The 18433-nt window shown below is 39.9% G+C and overlaps 2 protein-coding genes across 2 annotated transcripts in view; both read right to left on the bottom strand.

The window, feature by feature from the left end:
* The window catches only part of LOC106540581 (uncharacterized), a 65063-nt gene extending 59148 nt beyond the window's left edge, over positions 1 to 5915 (bottom strand). Inside the window, exons 1-4 of the mRNA XM_087718196.1 lie at positions 5731 to 5915; positions 5050 to 5299; positions 4418 to 4475; positions 2426 to 2534 (exon numbers count right to left, since the gene is read on the bottom strand). Of these exons, the coding sequence (XP_087574322.1) occupies positions 2426 to 2534; positions 4418 to 4466 (158 nt within the window). The 5' untranslated portion in view covers positions 4467 to 4475; positions 5050 to 5299; positions 5731 to 5915. The remainder of the gene's footprint in view (positions 1 to 2425; positions 2535 to 4417; positions 4476 to 5049; positions 5300 to 5730) is intronic.
* Positions 5916 to 11113: 5198 nt separating this feature from the next.
* PRR18 (proline rich 18) lies at positions 11114 to 13461 on the bottom strand. The gene has a single exon (XM_087718194.1). The coding sequence runs from the start codon at positions 13038 to 13040 to the stop codon at positions 12264 to 12266; it is 777 nt and encodes a 258-aa protein (XP_087574320.1). The 5' UTR covers positions 13041 to 13461; the 3' UTR covers positions 11114 to 12263.
* Positions 13462 to 18433: the final 4972 nt, after the last annotated feature.

The following is an 18433-nucleotide window of genomic DNA, read 5'->3' as shown; positions in this document are numbered from 1 at the left end:
GCTCTGCCCGTCCCTAAGCAAGATTTTTAGAACAAGCTGACCACTGATGGGATTCAAAAAAATTTACTACTGATTCTGTGAGTGTGGCTTGGTGGGCCTGGCAAGGCTAGGTGGGTGTGGCTTGGTGGGCGTGGCAGGGGAAGGATACTGTAAAATCTCCATTCCCTCCCCACTCCAGGGGAAGGTTACTGCAAAATCCCCATTTTCTCCTGATCAGCTGGGACTTGGGAGGCAGAGCATAGATGGAGGGTGGGGCCAGTCAGAGGTGGTATTTACCGGTTCTCCGAACTACTTAAAATTTCCACTATCGGTTCTCCAGAACTGGTCAGAACCTGCTGAATATCACCTCTGAAGCTGGCAAGTTTTCATTTTCCAGCCTGAAATCAAATAAATTGCTACTTCTCCCTGCATTTTCAAAGCATGGTATACATTTCTCTGGCTATTTGCAAAACAAACAAACAAGTCTGAACACCAGCTGTAAAGAGGCCACTGTAACTACAAAACTGCGTACCCCTGTTGCATTTCAATACTAATTGCTAGTGTGAAGGTCCAAAGATAGCATGCTGATAATTTTACAACAAGGCACTCCTCTCAGTGGCTGTAACCATGGGTGCATGTTGCTGTGGTGGCTGGAAGGCATGAGAGGGACATGAGTTTTCTAAACAATGCCAACAGCCAGGCCTCTTGAGTAGGGGTCTGAAGATAATGTGTATGGGGATGGGAGAGGGAGATGATCCTACTCTAGCAAAATACCCTTTCCCATTACCCACACAAAAGAAGAAGAAAATAAATTCCTAGCCCTTCTTTTTCCACATTATCTACAAAGCGATTAAAAAGGAAACAAAAACACAGGCTTGCACTTTGCAGCCAAGCAGATGGGGGCGGGGGACGAGGGGGGGGGAACGGACACAACGACAGAAGAATTCTGATGATTTTTACCTTAGCGCTCTTTGTCCATATGGCTGCTATAAAGGGGTACAAGACATTCTAACTTCTCTTAGGAATTAGAAATTGCCCTCATCAATCCTGACTGTTTCTTAAAGGTTCCTTTCTATTTACCTGGTCATATGCATTGATTAATTATTAAAATTTGTTTGAGTGCTGAAGGAGGACCTGCAAAATCATCAAGCTGCTTTTCCCCTTCAAGGATCTGCAATAATTCCCAATGTCCAGGTGGGTTGGGAAGAAAAGAATATTATGTTAATGGGGAAAGAGATTGCCCACAAACTCTGCAGAATTTAACAATTACAAAATCTTGCTTTCTACAATTTTGCCTAAATTAAAGCCGAGCCAGAACTAGACAACAGGAGACACAAAGTCCCAGAATTTATAGTTGTTGGAATGCCCTAAACTGACTAGAAAGTGAAGCTGCTTCAAGACATCTAACTGAAGAGGAGGGAATATATGTTGACCATGAGGATTGTAGTAGTGGAAAAACCACTACATCAGCACATCACACTAACCTTAAGAGATAAAATTACAAAGGAACTTTTAGGCTATCTAATCCCACCTTCTGCTCTGTACATGAATCCAGTTCTCTTAGACAAGTGGCTGTCCAGTCTCTTTTTGAAATTACATTAATTTAATTTAATAATTTAATTTTAAATTCCTGCTTGAGTCCATAATGTGAACTCTGACCTAGTGAAGAAGGCTTTCAGTTAAGAGCAATTTGACTCTTAGTGACTACAGGTAAGTCCTCAATGTATAACCATTTGTTTAACCATCATTTCAAGTTACGACAGCACAGAAAAAGGTTATTTACAACCACTCCTCACACCTCTGACTGTCACAGCATCCCAATGATCATTTGATGAAAATTTGGATGCTTGGTGACTAGCAAGCATTTATGATAGTTGCATCATCGGGGGGTGGGGGGATGTCACCTATTCACTATTTGCAATCTTCCTGGGCTCTTCCAACAAGCAAAATCAATGGGGGAAACCTAATTCGTTAACAGCTGTGTGATTTGCCTAATGACCATGGTGATTGCTTGACAACATTAGCCAATAGAAGTTGTAAGATCAGGCACAACTCACAGAACAACCACATCACTTAGCGACAAAAGTTCCAGTCCCGATTATTGTCATAAATCAAGGTCTAGCTGTGTATCTAATAAGCTGTACATGGATGAAAGAACTAGAAGCTTAGCTTCCAAGTCCACCAAGCACTGCTCTCTCCTAAAATATTTAGATTGTTATTTTTCACGGTGTTTCTCCTTCCATCAGGACCACTGATTCTAGTGAGACTTGATGACCGCCAATTCACTTTAATATTTACAGGAAGATTACTTAATGAAGTTCACCATGCAAATTCACAATGGAAAAAAATATTGCTATACATGTTATGGAATTTTATTATAAAGGGAAAAAGAACGCAAAAGTTGAAATGCAATTGTTTAATGGTCACACTGCAAAACCTGCATTACCTGATTCTGGTAGTTAAGAGGTAAGTAAGAGTCCAAAAGTGGAGGAAATGTACTTTTCTTATAAAGTTGAGAGGAGCCTGCCATACTTGAGAGCTGTTACAAAAAGAATCTGCAACGAAATGTAAACATGGAAAACACAATGTTACTACATAAATTAGATTACAACACTGCTGACCTCTTAAATCAACATTAGGCATTTGTCTAAACCCTTTGTTCCTGACCAACACATTGTTCACCTAAGCAACGTATTACCTGAGCAACTCAACTCTCTGAGATCTGCACAAGCACCACCTTAGATGAAACAAAGGAAGGCTTTATTGCTAGATTTTATTGAATAATTATAATTCATTATATATTTATGTAATTATGTTTTCCATTTGATAAATATTAAATTTATTTCAGGATGTAGAATTTGCTGCAGGGTTCTTCCATCAAAGAAGAGTTTTAAAAAACCCAGGACCAACTGAAGTATGATTACATAATGGACAATTGTCTATTTTTCTGAACTTAATCCATTTAGTTTGGTTCAAGTATTTTACTGGGCCATAGTTTGTCTAGGTTCCATGAACCTTAGAATTATATACAACATTAAGGCACAATCCTAAATGAAACCAATAATCTGAGCTGGACGACTATTGAATAGCAAGAAAGACGCAAAAGCCTCTAATGAACTTTTGCAGTGCATAATTAATATAGTAGCAGCATGCTCTGACAAACAGATAAACAGAGCAAAGCAAATTATACCTTCGTTTGTAAGAAGAACTTGTCCTATGTCTCTGTACCAGCTTTTTTTGTTTAAGCTTTAACATCATACAATTACAAACACTTGCTGAAAATCTTAAAGCTGTGATAGTTCTAAATTATGTTTCACCACTCAATTTTGTCACCTCCTTCTCCCCTTTTCCCAAACAGCCCTATATTCTGCACTTTCAAACTATCTGTTGATTCACAACACAAAACATGTATACAATATAGAAAAATTAATTGAATCCATTTTTAGAAGATCACTGATCAAGTATTTTCTGTTCTGTGTAAATACATTACAGTAGTTATTGCTCTCATTAAACAGTTAGCTTTCAAAAATAAATCCAACTTAATTAATTGTTTGGCAGGAATGGAATCGGGAATAAGCCAAAATGCAATTTACTTGTGTATGAGCATAGTGTTCCAATCGTGGTTTATGCAATAAGGTATTGTTAAAGCAAAGCAGATGACTTAGTGTGATGTGTAAACCCAGCCTACATCTCAGAGGGGGATAGATAAAGGGCATTTGATTTTGTTGATTGAAAGAAATGAAATGTATTTTCAGTCCTTGGTGCTCAGTTATTTATATTCACTCGCCCACCCTTATGCTTATTTCCAAATTTTAAAGATATTCAGTGTAAGGAAAACAGAAATGTAAAAGAAAATGTAAATATGCTGCTCTGGTTGAGTTTGACATTTTGCAGTGCTGCTCAGTAGGTGGAACTACCACTCAACATATAGGTCTTTATCACTGCTCACAGGGCAAGGCTCTTATGGTGTAGCTTCTCCAAACATGGATGCAGCCCAAGTGAGCAGAGTAGGAAGCTTCTGAGTATACTGGACAAAAGCATGCCATTATGCCATAGGAAGACACTCAACTCAAGTTCTACTCTATCTAGGCAAGTAGAACCAGCAACCCTGTCCAGGTTCCGCGCAGCTCATGCTTGCAAGGGCACTAAAACAATGTCTGACACATTACTAAGACATGATAGCTATAGCTTCTTGAATATGTCACCGCTATCTGCAATTGCACAACACGCTAAGATATAAACCATAAAACATAATTTATTTAATAATAGTGCTGGGCAACATGTCCTTGAATTCTTTCAAGGTTTTGAGTTTTCAATGAGGCTTCTATTCCACAGAATTCAATAAAGGTCAAGTTTGAAATGAGAGAGTAGACAGTTCAAGAAGATTAATGACCATGATGAATAGGCACAAAACAATGTAACATTCATAGAATGTTACCTTGATTTCTTAAGGTACTTCTGAACTCCAAAGGGATCTCTTGGGTCATAGTGAACCACTGATGTTTTAAAAAAAATGGTGAAAGAAAACAAAAACCAAAATTGGTGAAAGAAAACAAAAACAATAAAAGAATGGAATATATTAACAGTGAGCAAAATAAGGTGAAAGTAAAACAAGAAACTAATGAAAAAAATAAGAACTGTGTAAAATTAATATAATTTAATCCAATCTTCCAATTTAGTATTAAATTTAGCCTTATAGAAATCTAATTTTCTATTCATTCATTTTTAGATTATGAGAGTTCAAAAATGGAAACCACATATCTTGAATCTATCCCTTAACATCAGGAGCATACATGTCTTTCCATTTACATAAATTATTGTTTCTGCTGAGCTCCAAGATCTGCAAGGCCAAAGCTCTGTGAACCTTTACAAACAGGTTGCTATTGACCAAAGCAATATTCATGTCTCAATCCCCAGTGGGGCTAGGAGAGCGTTTTTTTAGGCCACCTCCCAATGATGTAACTCAATTCAGTAAATCCTTGAATTCAAATTAAAAGTGCTCAACAATTTTCAGTCGACCATGCCAACTACCTAGTGCCTCAAAAATCTTATATAACCCTAATGTCTAACCTGAAGAAAATGGCTTATAACTCATGAAGTCTCAGATGCTAGCTTCCAGGGCTTCATGGTCCTTGAAGAATGGTGTTCTCAAAACCTGCTGCCAGAACCTAGAAGGGGCCATCCAAAATGAAGAAAGCACTTTGCAGAAAGTCCAGTTTCGTTCTGAAAGTCAACATCCTTCTGATCTCGCTGTCTCAACCCATCCCTTGAAAGTATTGATGAGCTCAGGTGTACCTTGTGGAATTTTCTCTATTGCTCCCTGCATAATATGACACCAGGCAGGACAGGTTGTTGACATATCACCATCCCCAAGTCCTCTTTGTCACAACAATGTGGATCAGCATGCCCAAGAACTTCCTTGTTAGTTACCTTTGGCATGGATCACTCATTATGCCTACCCCGTGCAGAAACAGTAGCGGTTGATTTCAAAAAAACACTAGGCTTTGCAACTTCTCTGGCTATAAGTGGGCGAAATGCATATTTTAGTTTAGCTCTGTTGTGGGATCCCAAATGCTCCAAGTGAAGCATCCACAACAAATCCTGCCTCAACGGGGGTTGGCTCTGGCTTTTCTTCCCCGCCTTCTCCCTACAAAAGTCAACCGCGCCCGTGATCCTCTGGCTTGTAAAGCCTGTGCGCTTCTAAAGACGGATCCCCACCCTCGCCCCCAATCCCCACGCGGTGCGACTTACCCTTCGCAACGGAGCACGGCGTCCCACGGCGCACAGGCGAAAGCGCCCTGGCTTCCGTTTTGGCAGCTGCAAGGGCGGGTCAACTTTGAGCGCCACCCTTGTCTCCTTCCCAGCCGCGGTCGTGCGCGGCCGAAGGCGACCTTTCCTCTGACTTTTAAGGGCCGGGGAGATTGCTTCTCTGTTTTTTCCCTATGAAAAGACGGCCTGGAATTATTGTGCGGGGAAAGCAAACAATGGCGGGAATGACTGTTCAAATGCACAAGAGTTCTTAGAAAAAGTACCCTGAGGGGGATTTTAAAAAAAGAAAAGTTTTTCGCCACGTCCTCGTGGCGTCACACCGGTTCATGTTGGTTTTATTATTTTAGAATGTTTATATTTTTGTGGCAATGTACACGAATCGAGCATTTATTTTATTTATTTCACCGATATCTGAAATTCATAACTCCGGTTACCATAAATAGAATTGAAGAAAGATTTTGTTTTCTGCAACTTCTTGTTGGTTAATTCTAAATGCTCACATCCCAATCCCATAAATTACAAAAGATTAAATAATGCACATTCCCAAAATTGGAGTTGCATGCTCCAATAGAGAGATAGTTTAATATTAAGGATTTAATATATCCTTCATTTTAGATGTGTTTATTGCATCTCAATATTTCTAATAAGGCTAGCAGTATTGCTAGCAGTAAGGCTAGCAGTAATTAAGTAAATAGCCAGAGTACTAGCTGCAAGGGAATATCCAAGCAGCTTTAAGAATTTTCTTTCAGCATTATTTCTGTTATCTCCATGCATAAAGGTATAAAAGAGGAGTAAATCACATAAAGATAACCTAGTGGGTTTTTTTTAACTTCCTATTAATAGCTATATATATTTCCACAGATACACACACCCCCAAGTCCTGCTGAGTTGCTTCATTGTGACAGGGAGTGCTCCTGGGAGCAACAAAGAGTATTGGGAGTTTGTGCCAACAGTATATATATTTACCAACTGGATCACTCAGTATATTAAGATCATTCCAGCTGCCTGCTAAGGGAAGTGGGCACCTATATTAGGCAGCAGTGATATAGGAAGATGCCAGAAGCCATGATAATGGCAAAGGCATCAATTGTGTGGGAGAAAGCAATAGTATTTTATACTGTATATTTATCAAACAAAAAAACCCCAATGGATAGAAAATATAGAATGATTGCTTGGCGATGGGTTCCTCCTGCATACTACTGAGGAAGAGCTGATGATCTTTTAGAGTGCTGTTGGTGTTTATGACAAAGCTAAACTCTTCAGGATGTCAAGTTGCTGATGTTGTCATATAAGAAAAAAAAAATCCAAAGCTGCAAAGATAGAATTGCAGTTAGGGACATGGAACGTAAGAAGCATAAACATAGGAAAACTCAACCCTGTAAAAGATGAAATGAAGCAACTACAAATTGACATCTTAGGCATTACCAAATTGAGATGGATGGGATAGGACACTTTCTGTCAGAGAGTCATACTCTTTATTACTCAAAACATGAAAAAACTAAAAAAACAGCATTGCTCTTATAATTAGGAAAGATATAGCAGGAACAGTACTTGGCTACAGTGAAATCTGTGACTGAATAATATCAATTAGACTTCACGGGCAACCCTTTAATGTGATAGTCATTTAAATTTATGTTTCAACCACCAGTTCAGAAGCAAAGGTTGAAAAAGGAACTTGTCATTGAGTCCCATCCTAGAAGTGAAATCATTTACAAATTTGGAAACTGGACTACCTGATCAGAAAACTAAGTCTCAGAATAACCCCACATAAATTGCTCTGATCAATCTGTCTGTCCGAGGGAAGATTTACACTGTTTAGAAAAAAACCTATAGGATCACCTGTTAAACTAACAAAATTGGGAGAGAGAACTCAGGTGCAGAGTTCTCTCCTGGATGAAGTTCCAGTTTAAAATTGAGAGAACATACAAGATGTGCTGCTTGTGGTTGGAAACTGGAATGCCAAAACTGGTAACACAAGAAGAAAATGTAGTTGGAGGGTAGCAAATGAAAAGGAGACCAACTTATCAATTTCTCCCACACCAATGGAAGCTGTAGTGATGACACTACCCTGACGTTTATATATATAAAATAATTGCATGAATATGAATATGTTACTACAAAAACACTTTTAAGACTTTGTTTATAAGAACAATACCACACTAAAGTTATGCCAGCTCCAACTTATTTCTATGTGTTGTGAAGTCGCATACATATGAAAGGGGCAGAATTTGCCTTACAATGGTGTGATTTGACAAAAGCAGATTCTATACATTTATCTGGTTGTAAAGCGAGGCTGTCAGAAGCTGAGTGTAGGCTACAAATGGAAATCATATGACCATGGGAAACTCTGACTATTGTAAATATGTGCCAGTTGCCAAGTGCTTTGAGGATGCTGCCCCACATGACCCAGGGGATGCTGTGTCTGTCCTAAGCTTGAGGACCAGTTGTAAATCTTTTTCAGTGCTAAGTTTCAATGGTCACTAAACAGGGCAGGATTATATGTACAGTTTCCACACTCTAATTTTGACAGAGTATCTCAGGCAGGGCCATGTTAGTTTCTGCCTGTATACCCATGAAACACTATAACTATGCAAATTTTGGGGAAATTGTTCATTGAAAAAGGAGTACCAGTCCTTTCTGGATAGGTTGGAGCAGATAAGGAAAACAATAAACAGAAGTTCCAACAAACAGTTCTCAACAAAATGATAGTTTGTTTTGGTATCTTTAATCCTATGAGAGGGACACGGTTGCTCAGTGGCTAAGATACTGAGCTTGTCAATCAGAAAGGTTGGCAGTTTGGCGGTTCGAATCCCTAGCACCATATAACAAAGTGAGCTCCCATTACTTGTCCCAGCTTCTACCAACCTAGCAGTTTGAAAACATGTAAAAATGCCAGTAGAAAAATAAGGACCAACTTTGGTAGGAAGATAACAGCGTTCTGTGTGCCTTCGGGGTTTAGTCATGCCGGCCACATGACCACAGAGACATCTTCGGACAGTGCTGGCTCTTCGGTTTTGAAATGGAGATTAGCACCGCCCCTTAGAGTCAGGAATGACTAGCACAAATGTGTGAGGGGAACCTTTACCTTTACTAATCCTATGTAGCCAGTAGATCTAATTTCAGCTCTAAAAATTCATTGTACCTGAGGATATCCACTATTGTAATCTATTTCATGCATCAGTCATTAGAGAAATTTAGGCTTTGTCATTTCTGACTCCTGAGGGGCCACCAATTTTTAAGTCAGTAATGTTTAACTTCCTCTCCCCTGCTGAAAGAACAGCAAAGTTGTGGAGGGGACTTAATGCTCTTGATTTTTGAAAATAAATTCCAGTTAGTGGGCCTCTGTATTAGTTCTATTTGCAAGCATCAATAACTCCCCACTGCTACCTTATAACTTGAGCCATTCTATCTAATCTCTACAAGAATAATCTGGAAAATGATCACCCAATTATCCCATCATGTACAATTGACAAACTCTATACAAAATGTTTTTGTAATAAACTTGCAGAGTGCATAATCCCAGCATGCACCTTTCATAGAATAAACAACTTTCAGATTAGCTCACTTGACTGTTGATCAGTGTAAAAAACTCAACACCATCTGGCTGAGAAATATTTAAGTTCTTAAGAAGTTAGTGGGGAAGATTTTATGATTGGTTAGAGAAACACATACAGAAAAGAATGTAAGGGGAAGATATGGAACCCAGACGATACGCCATTAAGTAGAAAAGTGGGGGAAGAGGGGAGAAATTAGAATAGTATATAAGTATATTCAAAAGTAAGGGTAAAAATATATAATCAAGATAGATTTGAGAAGGAAAGGGAACAAGAAATGATTCTCAGCTATTTTTGGGTTTGCAGAAATACCACCTCGAGAAAATAAAAATTAAGAGGTGAACAAGACATCTACAACAATAGAAAAAGAAATGAAGAGAGGAGATTGGAGGAAGAGGAGGGAAGGAAGATAGAGGTAAGGAGAGGAAGATGGAAGGGAGAGAGAAGAGAGTAGGAAGAGGAAGAGGAAAAGAGGAGTAGGGGAGAGGTAAGGGAAGAAGAGAGAAAAGGAAGTAAGTAAGTAGAGAAGCGAGGGAGAAAAGAAAGGGAAAATTAGGTGGTGTCAAAACAGGCGAGGGATGGTAAACAAAGCAACCCAAATGCTATGTTATAATCCTGTAGATGGAACGACAAATGCTTAAGAATGACAAATGTAAAAAAGAATAATAACTATGTGAATGTATACCTATAACTGTGTGTAGGAGAACAAAAAATAAAAACTTTTCTGAAAAAGAGAAGTTTCCTTTATACTCCATTATCAACTAGAGGCTGGGGAAGAATTTATATGTTTCTATTGACTCATGACCTTCTCAAGCTGATAATGCTTCTGTATAGGAGCATTTTTATGCAAATCAAATGTAAAAACAATAAAGAATTCCCTCTCACGTGCTGTCAAAAGAAATCAAGCAGAGGTGGTGTCTGGGTTCTTGCAATTGATTTTTTATATTAATCATTCTGGTTCCTGCCATTTGGAATTTTATCCTTCAGCTCTCACCCATGTCTATTTAACTCTATTCCAGGCTGGCCAACTGGAGAATTGTGGGAGTTTGAAGTCCACACAACTTCAAGTGACCAAGGTTGGGAAACACTATTCAGATGATAACATTATTTTAGCATATCCCAAGTTGGCCTTTGCAGATGAATAGGAGCAGTAGTGTCCCTTTTTCCCCTTTAAGAATGACTTAGAGATTAAGTATATTAAAATAAAGCTGCTAGTTTCCATTAAAATCATTTTATTCTTTCTGATATTTGGCAAATAAATGGTAAACCTATTGAAAAAATCAAGTACTTTAAATATTTAGGTATATAACCACCTACTTTCTGGATAAATTGAGCTCTCATTAAAGTACAAACTATCCAATGAAATGAACATATTGATTTAAAGAGAATATAGGCCTCTTGCTGAAAATACACACACACACAACACACGCACACATGCTTGTTTTGTTGTATTCGGGTCTTTTCCTTTGTAAGATTGAGATTGTCTTGGCAATGTTTCCGCGAGGTCTCACTCATCCTCAGGCTGGTGTTTTTGGCTGAGGATGGTGAGACCTCGCCGAAACATTGCCAAGACAATCTCAATCTTACACGGGAAAATAGCTGAATACAACAAGACCAGAATACCTACACCTGTGAAAATCTACAAATATATATATATATAACATACATACATACATACATACACAGTATAAACACACACACACACATATATACACACACACACACAATTGTAACATCTGACTTGCCAATTGTGAAAACATTAGTTAATTTTCTGTGACAATGTAGGATATTAAACAAAAGCACATACAATGTCTCACAAAATTTTGCTGTTTATTCAAATAAATAGAAATGTTGCAAGTTTACAAAATCACTGTGCTATTCTATATATACAAAGTACTAATAAAATATTTTTGTTCAGAACACGTGGAATAGAGACAGCATATTTCCTTTTGTTTCTGTTGTGAGAATGAAAGTTAATTCATAAACTTCAGAGTCATCCTCGAGCACATCCAGGAAGCTGAAATAAACCATGGAAAAAGTTTTTGTTTTCAGTCTTCCTTTAACTCCTCTGGATCTCAGCATGCATTCAGATGTTTCCCACTTTTTCAGTAACGTGAAGCTGTTCTAAACATATTTGGAACAGATTCAAATTACACAGGAGTCCTCAATCTTTACAAAGGTTAACAAAATAAATCACTGTGTTATAACAAATTGAACAGAGATGATAAAAATTGAACACTCATATTTGGCTGGTTTTAGTAAAACCCATATACATTTGAGGCATTAAACTTCACCATTCTCATCTTTCACATTCAAACATTTATATTATCCTAGCAAAGAATAACACACAAATGAGTTGCATTCCTGTGTCTTTTTCCTTAACACTATGCAATGATTTTTTTAAAAAAAGATGCTGGATAGAGAACACTAATCCATTCAAGAAGTGAAGCAGATTTCCAGAAGGAGAGGTGAAGGGAGGATGCTCTTTTGGCAGACATATTTGACACATATCTTGGGAGACAATGGTTAAGCACCTTTCTGATGCGCTATCAAGCAAAGATGGTGTTGGCTGGGGAGTGACAATCCCTTCAAAGGGCATTTTACACAAATCTACCGTTGTACAACGTGAGGCCACCTTGCTGCCTTAGCAACCGCTGGTTATTAGAACGGGCAGGGCTTTCCGCCTGGGTGTTTCCGAAGAAAAGGCACAAAAAAGAAAACCACACCCACCTCCCCAGGAAAGACAAGAGGCCGAAATCCACTCCCGTGCTCTACAGTACGACCCATAAGTAGAAAATGAGGTGCTTTTTTTCTCTCCCTCGCAGGAATAAGCTAGAAAGCAACCAGAAAACGGAATGGTAAGCATTTGTATTCGCAAACGGTGCTTTTTTTCGGAAGAGCGCCGTGCCGAAGGCCCACCACGCCGCTTGTGAAAGGCTGAGGAACCACAAGCCCGGCCGCTCAAAGGGTGCTCAAGTGAGGCAGGGTGTCCATCTTGCCCGCCCGGTCCCGGGCAGCGGCGCTTTCCACACCGCGGAGCCATTCGGTGCACTTACGCACCAGCCCTTCGTCAGCGGCGAAGGCTCCGGGGTCTCCCGCCGCCTCGTCTTCCTCGTACTCCACGTCGTCGTAGCGGTGGCGCTCGTTGAGCAGCGACACCTGCAGCAAGGCGCGCAAGTCCCCCTCAGGCGACGAGGTTCCCGCCAGAGGACACCTGGAGGCGTCGGGGGAAGCGAAGCGGGCCACCCGCCCTCGCGGCCGCTGCTTCTCCAGGCTCCGCCGCTGCAAGACCCGGATCGCCTCCGGGGGAAGGCTAAGCGAGAAGCGGAGCGAAGCTTCTCCGCGGCCTCCCGGCGCCGCGCAGAGGCTCTCGTAGGAGCGCGTGCCAGCGGCCGGCGGCCCGGAGCGGCCCCGGCTGCGAGACAAGGCAGCGCTTAAGGCAGCCGCCGCCGCCGCCGCCCCTCCTCCTTCGCCCGGCGGGGCGTTCCTGCCGCCTTGGGTTGCTTTGCCGCGCGGCAGCGGCTTCTGCAAGGAGGCGCTGGGCCAGGAACTGGAGAAGCCGGCGGGTCGCTCGGAAGCCACGCCGCGCCCTTTCCGAGGAGGCTTGCCTGGAGCGATGGGGGCCGTCGCCAGCACCGCCACCGGCTTTCGAGGAGCCGCCACCGGCGGCTGGTGTTGCTTCCTCGGTTGCAGTCGGGGAGCGGCCGAAGGTGGCGGCGCGATAGGAGGCAAGGACATGGCGGGGGAGACCTTTTCTCCTCCTCTTCTGTGTCCTCGCTCAGCTGGGCATCTCTTCAAAGACTCGCCAGCGCCAGCGGAGTTCCTTCCCAGCCTTTGGCGAAGCAGCTCGGCGGCTCCGCGTGCCTCCTCGGCTCTGATGCTCCCGGTGAATGAGACACGCGACGGGTTGGACTCTAGAGGAGGAGCCGAGCGAGCGGCGACGGGCAGGCGAGGCTAGAGGGCTTTGATTAGAGCTGGCCGCAGAGACAACCCGCTTCCTCAGGACTGAAATCCGCCCTCTATCTTGCGAAGAGAGAACAGCCGAGGCGGCTCTATCTAGAAGCCTTTTAAAAAAATATTCAGCTCCTCGCTCCCCCCCTAAAATGCAAAACAGTGATCTACTGGGAATCTGCCCTAAGTGGATTCTGCTGTGGGTTTAAATGGTCACTTCCCGCTCTGAAAAAAGTGGGACTTTCCGATTAGTTGATGCTGCTAGACTCCCTACAACTTTCTATTCAAATTTCTTACTGTACAAAAAGCATTTACCAATTTCATTGAAACGTGAATCACTGGTTGACAATAGCCTATAACAGCCCTATTTGCTTTTAGGTTGCGTGCTAGTAGTCTAGGCATGTTTCCCAAACAGAATGGATTCACATAATCTAAGTCATTGAAGCCTAACCATTGGAGTTAAGGTTAACCACATTTAGCCAATGCAGTGGTTTAATGCTGCTTAGTTAAGTGCTATGTAAGCAGACAAATGAAATAGATTTATCCATCTTAAGGTTCCAATGGGATGGCCTTAGAATGGCCTCATGTGCTATGTAAATATATCTCAAGCTCAGCATAACCCCCTGTTATTTCCTTAAACTGGTTTTGCATTTATTGTTTTCCTGGTCACCACCGACAACAAAAGAATTATGAGGTTTCCCTTAAGAAATCAAAACCTCTTCCTTATCAGCATAGAAACCAAGAATGCTAGAGGGATGAAGGAAGAATCCTTCAACCACCCTTTCCTAGAAGGAAATATATTGCCAGGCTACAACTTTTATCTTCCAAATTAAAGTCTGTTTTAAAGGAACAGCGTAAGGTTAATTTTTTTCATTTTTAAGTGTTGGTAGGCTAAGCTTCAAGGCTATTCTGCCAAAAGAACAGGTGTGGAGGTTGGAGGAAGTGAGCAAGTACCAGAGCATGGGGGACAAAGAGAGGATGTGCTGGAAATCCTTATCAAGGTCAGTATAAACAGACTCCTCCATCTGTCTGTGCTGCCTGGTTAGGACCTGGCTCATTTGTCAGGCACTAAATAGATCTGGTTCTTCTCTTGAAATTCCTCAGGTGAGGAAAGAAAGTCTTTCCCAGACTTTTCAAGTAGGAAATTTCCTATTTGCTGAGCCTGGGCTGTCCAATGAATCTGCTGGTGTGAAGGAGAGTAACAAGCCCCACTCTGTTGCTGCCTGCCCCATCTTTCTCCCTTGGTTTGATATTTTATTTTGAGAATTTACTTTTGAGTTCTTGAATCAACCTGCTGGCAACTCCAAAGAGACTGTTTGTTTTCATCTCCTGACTTGGAATGCTTATGGGAAGAATAAGTTCCAGCAGGTTTTCTAAATCTTTGGAGTCCAGTGTTAGTTTGCTGTTATAGCTGCCTGCCTCTCTTTTTACAAGGCATTTTTTTATTTAAATGAACACAGACAAAAACACAAAACCGTCTTCCATTACAAATTGTAGAAAGTGTGCCGGTTAGTTACAAAAACTTCTGTGTGTCCCTCCACAGTCATCACCTATAATTCATATTGAATGACATATTTTTAAATCAAGTATGCAGTATTTATATATATTGCTTTCATCATACCTCAGCCTTCATTGACTGTAATTGTTTTTACAACCTTTTATATGAAATATTCCAATTTAAAGCAAAACCACATAATGGCATTCCATTAACTCCTCCCAACATCCTACAGTAAAATTGCATCTTTATAACATGTTCTAAATAAAAAAATGATTATGTTTAATTTTTAAACTTCCTTTCATAGTCTCCATTTGCAATTTATATAGAATTTCCTCTTAACAAACCAATACATATATATGCATTATTATCATTGTCAATCATTTATTTAACTATAACCATTATCACTTCATTTTATACATAATACTCTAAATGTAACTAAATTTTTCTTAATTTTTATTATCAGCTTTCATTACATCAACCTGTGTCTTTCCAGTAATAGTGCAGTCTTTTGTCTTTTGCCATTTGTAGCATTAGCATTCTGATTAATTTCTTGGTAAGTCTTATATAGACTTCTCTTCGCAAGTTATTGTTCATTTCATTTCTTATGTAAACTCGAGACCCTCCATTTGCTTCTTCAATCAGCTGATCTTTAGTCATCACTCACTTCGGATAAAGTTTCTCTCCTTACTTCCATCAATTTTTCTCTCTTTTCTTCTTCTGTACTTTGAAGTCTGGGATAGAGTTCCAGTCCATCTATCTCCCCTTTCCATATTCCACTCTTTTCATTTCCAGCCAGGCTCAGTTTACTATCAATATCAACAGTTTTGTTTCTTTGATTATTTTTCCCTTCAGTTTTTAGAATGCTGTCCTCCAATTTTTTCATTTGATAAACATCCTCAATTTTTCCATCAAATTTTACTGTGCTGTGTTCTATATTCTCTAATCTCTTCTCATTTTTTTCTGTTACTGCTAAGTTCTTTTGAATTCCAAACACAATCATTTGCAATGTTAAGGTTTCTTTTTCTTGTTGCGTCATTTTCCAATTTGTAAACACTGCCACTATAACATTCAAAGCTTTTTGTTAGATTTGAAGTGAATTCATTTATAATCTTTCAAAGGTCTCTCCTCTCTCCATCCCAGCTATTGAAAGAGCTCCTGAAGAGCACCTGTATAAACAACCCGTGCTGTTTCCACTATCACTCACAGTAAACAAGCTGAGAGATCTTGAAGTGTAAAACAAATGATCAAAGGGAAGAAAAAAAATATTTCCAGCCTCCACTCTCCAAGTGGCAGTGTTACTTCCTTTCCTTCTATTGTTACAGACCTTTTTGTATTCCTTTTAATATCTTCTTTATAATCCAAACTTACAAAGAAAAAAAACCCCTTCTTACATGGAGAAAAGAACCATCCAGTCCAGCATTGTAAAAATAAAGGAATTTTTAAAATTCATTGGTATATAAAAAGAAATAAAAAGTAGTAGAAGAAAGACTAATCCATTCAGTTTAAAAAATAGGAAATATTTGCAAAAGTTCCATCCATGTAAAAAGATTTAAAAATTCAAGGATAACACACTATCTAATGTAGCTTAATTTCGCCGCTTCTGTTTTCAAAATTAATTTAACTTTGATTTTTATTTTTGGGTAATCTCTTGTCTAATAATAAAATTTCCTCACCAAATGGCAGTTTCTCTTTCCGCTTTCCTCCCATTCCGGAGCTGTCCCAACTTCAGCAGCTTCAGTGGCTGCGCTTCTATCCCTGGCAAGAAGTTCTCCTGGATCAATCAGGGACTTTGCGATGTCCCTGAGATCAACAGTGCGTACTCTTCCCTGTCACCGTCTCTGCGGGACGGTTTAGGTCCAAAAGGACTGTCCAGTGACAAAAGTATCAACTGCAATCCTGGAACTCCAAGATCGCACATCGTGTTGTCGCGATGCTAGCTCCTCCTTTGTAGGTTTCAGAAATCCATCACGGCAGGTTGTGTCCAAAATGTCTGTCTGCCTTACACAGAGTTTATTTGGCTTTTATACAGTTTTAACAAGCAAAGCAAAGCAAAGCCGGGCTAGCAACAGTTGCATCTTATTGGTACATTCTCTCTTTATTACGCTTGTCAATCTTTAAGTCCACAGAATCAGTTTTAGTAACTGCTTGGATCTCTAAGAGAGTTATTCTATTTGCCAACATGAAGCGGCATTTATCAGAGGATCTAAGCCAGTGTTTCTCAACCATGGCAACTTGAGGATGTCCGGACTTCAATTCCCAGAGTTTTCCAGCCAGCATTCGCTGGCTGGGGAATTCTGAGAGTTGAAGTGCGGACATCTTCAAGTTGCCAAGGTTGAGAAACATTCATCTAAGCTTTGAGCCACTGGATGTTAATGGGCTGTGATCCAACTACATGGCAAGCAAGTTGCAGGATCTTGCCTTCATCTATTGTTACTGGTTTAAGAGGTCGGTCAAATACCGGAGGCTTTTTAGATCATGAAATGTGATAACATTAAGAAAGCAAGAGGAACGAACTAGTTAGATTATCATTCATCTTAAATTTTTTTTAAAGTACATATCAAGATAAGAACAATATGATGTAATGAATTAATTCCATTTTCTCAGTACAATTTTTTTAATAGGAAAAGAAATCTGCTTGGTATTATATGGAATTTCGATATTTAGTGAGCATGTTTTAAGATGATATACAAAATGTTTGATATGCAATATCCACGACCTATCTTTTATACTAAATGTAACATGAATATTGTCAAGATGAAGGTCATTTTAAATGTGAAAAAAAATCATAGATGGATGAATACTTCTAGCTGGATCATAGATGGGAGACAGTGAAATTATTGTACATTTTATTGGCATACTTTTATCTATAGATGCAGATGCTGGTGAGTCATAAAAATTGTATGTATGTATGTATGTATGTACGTACGTACGTACGTACGTACGTACGTACGTACGTATGTACGTACGTAGGTAGGAATTCTGGGAGTTGAAGTCCACAAGTCTTAAAGCTGTCAAGTTTGCACACCCCTGGGGTTTTTTTTCTAAAGGGTTAGGGGTGCAAGGGTCTTGTAACTTGACAGCTTTAAGACTTGCGTGCTTCAAATGCCAGAGTTTGGTTGCTAAGCAAGAGCGTTGTTAAGTGAGTTTCATCACATTTTGCAAGTTGGCCATGCCCACCCAGTCACATGTCTGCCAAGCCACTCCCACAAAACAGGCCACACCTACAGAAGAAGTGCTAAAAAAAATGAAATCCACCACTGGTATAATCCCTCTGAAAGCAGAACAAGGATATGGGAGTTTTAGTGCTATTGATCTTCATAATATCTGGTGGATGGAAACTAAATTACTAGATGACAAGTTATTCATTTTGTAGTTTAAATCATTGTTTAAACTGCTAAATTGCTGAAACAAACCTTCAATTCCATTCAGGCATTAGCCACACAACTAAACATAGAGGCTTTACTTGAACATATAGATTTTACTTGAATATTTCCTCTCCCAAGAGCATTAAAGGCATTGGAAGGTGTGTATATGGGAGATTAATTCTAAAATTACAGAAAAGTGGACATGCTATAAATTGTGAGAGCATATAAAAATAAGCAAAATGTAAGCATTAACCCATGTTTGAATCCGACCAAGTAATTTAATGGTAGTTCTAACAACACTAATATAATCTAGAGAA

This window comes from Thamnophis sirtalis, unplaced genomic scaffold (genome assembly GCF_051295495.1).
Source record: "Thamnophis sirtalis isolate CommonGarterSnake01/CBP01778 unplaced genomic scaffold, rThaSir2_p1.2 scaffold_6, whole genome shotgun sequence".
Taxonomy (NCBI): Eukaryota; Metazoa; Chordata; class Lepidosauria; order Squamata; family Natricidae; genus Thamnophis; species Thamnophis sirtalis.
Note: the sequence above shows the minus strand (reverse complement) of the source record. Positions and strands in the feature narration are given on the sequence as shown.

Coding starts and splice junctions, on each gene's coding strand:
- PRR18 (XM_087718194.1), bottom strand. CDS start 13,040: ATGTCCTTGCCTCCTATCGCGCCGCCACCTTCGGCCGCTCCCCGACTG.